The sequence below is a fragment of the Adiantum capillus-veneris genome, chromosome 8 (assembly GCF_014529385.1).
Source record: "Adiantum capillus-veneris isolate H3 chromosome 8, ASM1452938v2, whole genome shotgun sequence".
NCBI classification, from domain to species: Eukaryota; Viridiplantae; Streptophyta; class Polypodiopsida; order Polypodiales; family Pteridaceae; genus Adiantum; species Adiantum capillus-veneris.
Window position 1 is genome coordinate 22,188,766 of NC_140938.1, and position 9,974 is coordinate 22,198,739.

The 9,974-nt window shown below is 43.7% G+C and overlaps 1 protein-coding gene across 9 annotated transcripts in view; it reads left to right on the top strand.

Moving 5' to 3' along the window:
• LOC147451791 (orotidine 5'-phosphate decarboxylase) overlaps nucleotides 1–5,739 on the top strand; it is a 32,965-nt gene extending 27,226 nt beyond the window's left edge. For 3 of the 9 annotated variants that reach the window (XM_086518820.1, XM_086518821.1, XM_086518822.1), the window contains 4 exons: nucleotides 4,090–4,248; nucleotides 4,484–4,668; nucleotides 4,944–5,049; nucleotides 5,506–5,739. In XM_086518820.1, coding sequence (XP_086374946.1) covers nucleotides 4,090–4,248; nucleotides 4,484–4,668; nucleotides 4,944–5,049; nucleotides 5,506–5,625 — 570 coding nt within the window. In that variant the 3' untranslated portion in view covers nucleotides 5,626–5,739. Of the gene's footprint in view, nucleotides 1–4,076; nucleotides 4,249–4,483; nucleotides 4,669–4,943; nucleotides 5,050–5,185; nucleotides 5,396–5,505 lie in introns of those variants that run through there. The other 6 variants (XR_015188980.1, XR_015188981.1, XM_086518823.1 and 3 more) reach the window with 6 other exon arrangements.
• Nucleotides 5,740–9,974: the final 4,235 nt, after the last annotated feature.

The window sequence follows — 9,974 nt, forward strand, 5'->3', positions numbered from 1 at the left end:
TCACAGCCTTGATGGGGATTCATGAGCCGACGCACACAAGGGCATGGAGAGTGGGCAACATAAAGAAAAATGGAAGCAGAGGAGAAACCTCAAAAGAAAGAGCACTCATCCTCCGTTTTCCCTCCATGGAAGCGAAGAAGTCCTTCTTGAAGAAAAGACCAACTCTTAAAGAGACTGGCATCTTTCTTGGGGATGATCTCACCCTCTCGCAGATCGCTCATATGCAGGAAGTAATGCCGGAGATTAGAGCGGCAAGGAGAAAAGGCAAGATCGCTTTTTACCGAGACGGAAAAGTGGTAATACTAGAGCGACGCTCCACATGACGATGCGAGACTTATGGGACCACACTCAAAGTAGCTACGTGGAACTGCAATGGATCTATGCGTCTTGATGTGGGAGCTTTTGAGGATAGCTTTACTGGAAGAGATATCATCTTTTACTCTATGAGACACACCAGGCCCCTGGGCAATCCATGCCTCACATCACTGGATATAGGTGGGAGACAGCCTATAGACAGAAGACACGCTCAGAGCACAGAGGGTGGGGCTCGGGGGGAGTGGCAGTGTTATTTAGAGAGGATCTGCAGCCACTGATACATATAGCCCGCAGGGACGAGCAGGCTAGGTACATGTGGGTGAGACTGAAAGTAAAGACAGACAGATACCTCTATCTAGCTATTTGCTACTTTCCCCCCAGTACATCAGTTTATGCATCACCCAGAGGAGAGTCCCCTTTCTCTATTTTGGATGATGACATATGGGAGTTCTCTAGGGATGGTGACATTATCATCCTAGGGGACTTCAATGCTAGGATTGCCCATCACCAGGCAGTGTTTTTTGGATACTTCAGAGGAGATGCTAAGAGAGCTAGATGTTGCAGAGACGGGCCTTTCCAGACTATCACACGATGTGGAATATATTGAGTATGGGCGACACTTGATAGACATGGGCACTGAAGATGGATTGGCCATCTTGAACGGCCTGCAGAGATTTCCTGCTGCGGGAGGTTTTACATGCTTCCCACACAGACATGGAGCCAGCATAGTGGACTATGTCATGGCACAGCCGAATCTCATCTCTAGTATCCAAGATCTTACAGTTGGGCCCAGACCGGTCGGGGTGGCAGTGGATCATGCTCTGGTGTCGATGACCATCTCCTTCCAGTTCAATGTAGCACACAGGCCACGAGTAGCAGCCCCTACTCGCTACACATTCACACGGGAGACGGATTCTGTATACATGGACGGAATCTACAGACACCTATGCATTGAGGACCCGGGGCGACCTCTGGAGGAGCTAACTACTATACTGACACAGACATTACATGAGGCAGCAGCAGAAGCATACCCACACACCCAGCCCGAGCAGAGCCGCCGATCAGCGAGCATGCCTCAGAACAGCTGGTACGATGAGGAGTTCCGCCAGACTAGAGCCAGACTTCAGAGGGAGACGTCACTCACAGACAGTCATAGATTGATTTCCGACGCCTGGTGCGGCGGAAGAAGAGGGCTTTTTTGGCTCAACTCAAGCAGGATCTATATCAGCTATTCTTGAGTCAGGACTCGCGTGAGGCGTGGCTGCTCTTTCATGAGAGTCCCCCCCCCTGCTATTTCCTCCACAGAGACCTTGGGTCAGTACGCATCTTCAAATCAAGAGACCCCATGGAGCCTGGGAATTATCGCACTATTATGATTGGGCACACACTGGCACGGTTGTATGCATCCATTCTTGAGCAACAGCTGAGTAGATGGGCAGAGAGGGAAGGAATACGTGCAACTGGGCAGGCAGGATTCAAGAGGGGCTTCTCTACTCTTGACCATATCTTGACACTCAGGGCCATCATCGAGGAAGGCAGATCTCATGGGAGACGGATCTATTGTAGCTTTGTGGACTTCCGCAAAGCTTTCGACACAGTACCCAGAGCTAGACTGATGCGCAGATTACAGGAAATGGGAGTACCATCAGAACTCATTTGGGGGACCATGGCATTGTACAGATTAGTAGTAGGGCATGTACGCACCCCGGAGGGGCTTTCCACACCGGTTCACTCCACTATTGGGGTGAAGCAGGGCTGCCCGCTCTCTCCTACTCTCTTCGTTATGTATGTGGATGAGATTTCTGACTACATTGACAACGATGGGGATAAAGGTGCTCAGTTGGCAGGGACATGGATTCCACTTTTGTTATATGCTGATGACATAGTGTTTATCTCCGAATCCCCAGAGGGAATGCAACGTCAATTGGATGCTTTGCATACGTTTGCCCACGAAAGTGGTTTGTCTGTCAACATGGGTAAAACCAAGGTTATGGTGTTTAATACCACCCCACAGTGGATCAAGAGGTCAGCACCTACATTCACATACGGCCAGGAGACTGTGGAGTACACAGACGCTTACACTTACCTTGGAGTGGTTTTTAGCGGACCTGCATTCTCACTCAGAAGAGCAACTGAGACCAGACTTACTAGAGCCCACGCAGCATTGGGTAGATTGGAGAGGATGTGTTCGCAGGTTCAGTTTCAGGAGCCCCAGACGAAGCTCTGGCTCTTTGACACCTTGGTGGCTTTAGCATTGCTCTATGGAACCGAGATATGGGGACCTTCACTGGATCACCACGGGAGGCCGGGTCGCACAGACGGATGGGGAACATGGAGAAACCTCTCGTCTCTATGATCTCGCAGCTCATTAGAGCCAAGGCATCAGTACCACGGGCCATTATCCGAGCAGAGCTAGCGGTCCCCCCACTAGTGGTGGAGGCGCTCGCCAGATCAGTCTCCTTCATAAACCGCACATGGGAACTTCCTAGAGACAGATATGCTCGCATAGCACTTGAATCCTCTCGACAGTTAGCCATACAAGGAGATACAACATGCTGGTATGGGGAGATGACATCATGGTTTCAGGCACATGGGTTCAGCATAGACAGGCTGCCACCATTCCATTACTCATTGGATGCACCATCTCTCACTCTTACACAGCCAAAGATCACCAAGCTCATCCGCCAAGACCTGACCCAGCTAGACACCAGGAGGACATGGATACAACCAGCACAGGAATTGGGCACGAAGATGGCTTTCTACAAAGACCACCTTCTCCAGCTTACGGAAGATGGTTTTGTGATGAGACCCAGATACATGGATACCCACTTGTCTCATGGGATACGATGTGCTATTGGCCAGTTACGCACATCTTCTCACCAGTTGCGGATTGAGACTGGGAGATACAGCGGAGTACCAGCAGAGGACAGGACATGCTCCTTGTGTAACATGGAACATGAGACAGAGCTACACTATACATGACGCTGCCCCGTCTACTACGAGATACGAGGCCGCTTCCATTACTTGTTCAGAGAGGGTTTTGGACCACTCTCAAGAGTCATGGGATACGAAGATCAGAGATGTCAGGGTTTGTTCTTGCTCGAGCTGCGCAGACACAGAGATAGCGTGATGAATGGCGAGGCTAGCCGGTCTCAAAGACGGATCACAGACTTCTTCAGAGCAGACACGGGACAGCCGCAAGAGCCACTCCCACAGCAGAGCTCCCCCTCGTCTCACACCAGAGGCACACTGATTGACCGAGCGATTGAACTCGGGAAATCCAGGCGCCCGCGACTGCGAAGAACTACACAGCATCGACGGAGGCTACGACAGAAAATTCAGAACACGTTGCCAGGCATGCACGACGCCCGGTCAGACTACTAACCATGGAGGAAATTGATGAGATTTGCCAACGACCGATGCTAGATCTCTTGTGATTCAGCTATCCCAACAAGCCGCCCATTTTTTGCGTAGTTTTTTGCTTGGCTCACATCGACCAGCTTAGGACCCCATAGTATATATCTTTGTTTTGTATTGTTGTTAGGTTATTTTGTTACTCTGACTTTGTATCAGATCCACCACTTTGTAACTTTCAGGTCTCATAGGTCACTATGGCCTTTTGAAGACGTTAATATAACATTTCATTTCATTTCTCTCTCTCTCTCTCTCTCTCTCTCTCTCTCTCTCTCTCTCTCTCTCTCTCTCTCTAGTATGCTTGAGAGATCATGTATGCTGACAAGTCTTTTTTTTCAACTATCAAGTATTTACTTGCAGGATTTCATAACTGCAGGAGTCACGGCTTATGCTGTTGGTTGCACCGATGAGGGATTACGAAGTGAACTGTTGAAAGTGAGAGATTCTCCCGAAGATTTTATTGAGAATCCTTCTACTGGGATCAGCACAAGTCGAAAGCTGAAACTTACAACAGAGGAGGTAAAGTTTCTGCTTTGAAATGTTGGATGAAATTCAAGTGGGTAGGTACAATAAAGAGGGAGTGTAACACAGGCTGACTCAGCGTGCATAATGTTCACTAGGGTTTATGATTTCAGTACTTACATTGCAACAGTGATAGTCATTAATTATGTTGCTTTGGATAATGTCAGACATCTGGTTCTAAGATTTTTCTAAAGTTGTTCTGAACTGAAATTGTCCACCATAATCACGTCAGGTGTACTTGCAGATCAATGAGTGCATCCTTTGGTCCACGATAGTATTCATTACCATTTTATGTACCCCTCAACCCACAGTGGTGCGATGGTCCAGTGTATCTCCAGTGTCTGCTGAGGCTCAAATAAAATGGAAAGGGTTTTGTGCATTGATAGCAAATGCATACTATATTCGCGGCATGGCTTGGTAAACTTCATTCAGAACATTCAGCTATTGATTTTTTTCAGTATGGTTATATTGTTATTGTGAACATAATTCACCAGAATGACCTGTTTAATCATTTTTCTGGGAGTCTTGCTGGTTTGCTTCCATAGCAGTTTTGTTCATGTTGTTCATATTTAGCTCTTTGGATTTTGTTTCTATTTCTATATTTGTTGAGAGGCTAAAATTTTTGTGGTTTGATGAGCAATAACATTGGTTATTCTCCTTGATATCAATTGGGTGGATTGTACATTGTACAGGCTTCCAGTGAAAACCTTGCAGCTTGAGCAAATGGCTGTCATGGGGCATGCAGAAGAACCATCTCTAGTAGCAGATAGGATGCGAATTGTGTTTGCCACACTAGAGGTTCTCTCTCTCTCTCTCTCTCTCTCTCTCTCTCTCTCTCTCTCTCATTCTCATGGAGGCATGCATATACGCGCACTGAGCGAGTTTAAGCTTCCTTATTAATCTGGTTGTGCTTGTAATGATTTTTCTGAAGCAGAATGTGAGTCCACAATGGCCAAAGGGCTGAGCAGAGAATTCTAGCACATGCTGTTGGCATATCGTGTAGCCAGATGCTCTCTTGCAATGATCACCGTACAGGTTGACCGCCTCATTCCGTAGGGAGACAATCTATGGTCTTTGTAATATTTTCAAGGTGTAAATATTTATTGAATTGTAGCCAACGTCTCAAAAGCATTCCTTTGATGCGTGTTCATGTTCACGTTATTATTCTCATGTACTAACAGTTATTGTTTTTTTTGGATTTTATTCTTATTATTCTATACAAGAATGTAACCAAGCATTCCGGTCTTTTGGCAGGTTTGTCTACTCCCGAACCTTTGGTGGTGGTTTATAGCTAGAGAGAAGAGAGAACCAAATGCATGCGCACATCCAAGCACAAGCAAACACCAAAAACTATCACATTCTTCACATCTTTAATGGCAATGGACGATGTTTAGTTCTGTTTAAAAGTCCCCACCATCCAACCCATCAGTGATTCTGCAGCTAGGATTGCTTTTGCCTCAATCATTTAGTCTGAGTATTCTTCAACTACTCTTTTCTCTCTCTCTCTCTCTCTCTCTCTCTCTCTCTCTCTCTCTAACACACACACACACGGAGAAATGACCAACCATAGGATCAAATGAGCACCAATGTATGTTGAAATTATTAAGCGAATTTTGGATGATAATAATGCACCATTGGAAATGAAATGAAAAGCTTTCAAAATAGTTATTTATTCTTGTGGTGAAGAACGATATGCCATTTTCAAATTTGTCAACAAAGGTAGATTATTTAGGAAGTGGTTTTGATAGAGTTCTAAGATGCTCGAAAGTACTCGTTAAAGTTGGAAGCAATCAAGGATATGTAACCACCAAAGTCATTTGCATGCATATAAGGCACTAATACAATAGAAGAGGAGATGGGAAGTCAATTGACATTTTTTTCAACTCCAAGAAAGCCACTTATATGTGAAAGATTTAAGAGAAACTTGAAGGATAAGTAGGTTAAAGGTCTTGGTAACTTTGTGTCATATGGATTTATACATGCGCTGTAAGCAACTATATGAGCGTCCTCTATATCCTCCTTTTTTAATATTGTAAAGTTGGCTACTTGCAAAGAAGGAGACTTTGGAGCTATCAAATAAAAAATGATCAAATGGATGGGAAAAGTATTACATTGTTAGATGTGTGATATATTCAACCTTGCACATCAACATGGTATGCCTTGTGATTAGAGCACTAATTGAAAGACACGAAGTAAAGAATGTAATAGCTATCAAGTTGTAATGATTGTCTCCTATGTGGCAAAGTTATTTTAGTGTATAATGGAGATAGAATTGAATAAATGGGTTGAAAAGAGCAAACAAAATGACAAAGGGCTTTTTGTTGATGTCATTGTATCATTAATCATCTTGTCACTAGTTTCTGCATAGAGAAAAGCTAGTTGAAAGGTGAATGATTGTATTGTTGCTTCGTGGGCTTCAAGAAATCCTTGATATGATTCCACGAAACAAATTGAGAAGAATGAAAGAACTTGAAGTACCAAATGAGTTTATGCTTGTGGTTTCTCGCATCTACTATACGAAAATGTGAAATGCTAATTGCGCATGAGATGAGGAATTTAGACCTCTTTGCAAGCATTGTTGGGATTAACTAAGGATGTCTATTGTCACCAGCTCTCTTTTGACTATTTATTGATCGATTGGAACAAATGGCACTTAAGTATAGGAAGGCATCAAAGAGGTTACTGTTTACAATGTGGTCATCATGCAATTGTCGTATGTGTTTTTAGCACATTGTTTAGAAGATGCACAAAAGCTTATGATTGTCCTTGAGAAATTTTGCTTGCAGAGTCGGTTGATTGTGAATGAATTCAAAACAAAGGTTATGCGTGTGAAAACCAACCACAAGCAGAAGAAATACATTGTGAAAACCAACCACAAGCAGAAGAAATGCATTGTTTACAACAACGAGACATTTAACTAGTTGAGCTTTAAGTACCTTGGCCTTGAGTTTAAATACCAATCACAAGTGGCATAGATGTGATATGCTTCATTTGAAAGCTAGAAAGAGACTACACTATGCATTTGAGAAAATGGGGATAACAGAGTATGTTAAATGTTGGGTTCTCAAGAAGTTCTTTTTGACACATTGGGGGGACCGATTCTTCTTTATGGAGTTCAAGTGTGCGACGGAACATCTCAAAGTCTACTTGGAAAGAATTTGAGATTGGTCAAAAGTGCATTCTTACAAACTTTCTCCAAGTTAAAACACACACACACACCATATATGCTTCTACTTCTCGAGTCCGGATCTCTTCCAATTGAGGTTATGGACATAGAGAGAGTTCTAAAGTACATGTCAAAGATATATCAAAATCTTTCAAATCAACTTCCTACTATTGCATGGGAATCAAGAAAAAAGTTCAAAAGACGCATAAAAGCAAGATCTTCGGCATCGGATGGATGCAAGACATAAAAAGCTGGTTTGGGAGATCGGATGCACTACATTTGCTACATGATGATTTTATAGACTCCCAATTGAATGAAGCTTTTCTACAACACCAACGTATAACGATTTTCGAGGAATTTGATGGGTCACGCTTCATACATTACACCACCCATATTTCCCCGACTACAAAACCATGTTTTTTGTTGAAAGAGAAAGTCATACTCACCTTTAAATGTGTGCGGCTATCCCCTAGTTAGTGATACACACTATCACAACCATTCAACTTAGTTCCAACTCCCTTTGATGTGATATGGGACATTGGGGCAATGGAAAAGAGTTTCATGTACATTATGCTCATTGTAGGTTCAAGAGTCTGAGTACCACACACTAATAGAGTTCTCATCTTTTTGCTCACATCCAAATTGCTTCCCTAGCATTTGTAGCCATGATTGCAATCTACACATTTTCCTCCCCGAGTCATAGTGTCCGCTCTCCGTTGCGATTTTCATCACCACGACCCTTGAGTATTGAAAATCACTTATGAGTCCCATGCATAATATATCACATGTATCTTTGGACCATAGGTCATCTTTTGACCTTCGAGGATGATATTAAATGTATCTATATATGTGTGTGTGTGTGTGTGTGTGTGTGTGTGTGTGTGTGTGTGTGTGTGTGTGTGAGAGAGAGAGAGAGAGAGAGAGAGAGAGAGAGAGAGAGTACGTGAGTAGGCCTATCACTTCAAAATACTGCATAGGAATCCCCTAAATTTTTTATGATAAAAAATTAAGGATTTAAAGAGAATGACACCAAAAGTAACCCAAGAAACTATTAAGGCACTTGTATTATTGAGGTAAGTACAAGAGGGGAATTTCCCAGGAGAGCAAGAATTTGCAGCTAGGATATCTTTGCTGTAAATATTAAAAAACAACTTCTTCTATTACCTGCCACCATCGCCAGAAACAAAAACATAAAAATGTTAGTATTTACAGGTGGAAGACATGCATCAACAAAGAAGGCTACTTATTATTGTTGTCATTTTGATAAAAACACCAAAAATATGCGACTAGATAGAGGGCTCCATAAGTAAGGTGGTTGAGTGTGAGAAAAAGCATAGTCCCTCTAGGTAAAGTTCCCCTTTGTAAGTTGTACCCTACCTCCCAAAACACAGGCCCTTTATATACCTTTTGCTACAAGTCCCCCCAAAAATCCCAAGAAGTTTGAACGGTTGAGGGAGTGGGAAGGGGGAGTGGGGGGGGGGGGGGGGGGGGGGGGGGGGGGGGGGGGGGGGGGGGGGGGGGTCCATTTTAGGCCTTAGGGGAGGGAGTTAGTGTAACCTCCCTATACCCTACTCATAACTTATTAGGCCCTTTGTTTTGAACGCCTTCACTCCATGGGGGTGAGTAGTCAACAAATGAGACTAAGGGGGTTCCCATGTAGCATTTGACATAAGAGAGAGAGAGAGAGAGAGAGAGAGAGAGAGAGAGAGAGAGAGAGAGAGAGAGAGAGAGAGAGAGAGAGAGACCCTCCACCACCCCACTAGGATGGTGATCCCTCTTTGGGGGCACTAGGACCCCTTTGGGGGTCCTAGTGCCCTCCAATTTTGAGATGCTCTAAAACATCATTAGGGTTGTATGTATGGGGAGAAGTTGTACATTCTTGGATGTACCCTCTAACCAGTCTCCAAAGTTTTTCTCTCTCAAAGCCATTATAGAAAAAAGCCTTGACCAATTTTTTGATGTCATTTGCAGCTTCTATGGGATCCGAGTTGCAAAGACGATGGGTTATAGATGGGAAAGGATGACCTTATGTGCCCAGTTAGAAGGTCTATTGCTTGCTCTCTTCAAATGTTTGATAGGTACACAAGGGAGGTTGGCCTCCTTTTAGGAAAGGGTTTTGTAAAGTTGCCCATTGCTAACCTGCAAATTTAGGTTAAGAAGTTTGGTATGCTCACCACTGTCCACTTCCATTCTGAGGTACTCGGGATAGATTCTGTGTTGTTCCATGAAGAATGTGGGGTCTTGTGAGTTTATTAGTAAGATGCCGTAAAAATAGCAAAAGGGTAGTCCAAGTTTGGATAGGATGAGCTGAGGTTGTGGGTTCTTAAGAGTTTGAATGATGAAATCAAATTCTAAGGAATGTAGATAGAAATTTCACCATAGTGGTGAGCACGACAGTCCCATTCGTATACCATTCATTTGTTGGTATACCTTACCCTTCATTGAATAAACATATTGTTGATCAACCATGTGTTGAGTGCTAGTGTGGTTTTAAGATCAAAGAACAACTTTGACTTGTATGATGTGGAGAACCATATTCCTTCCAAACAATGAGAGG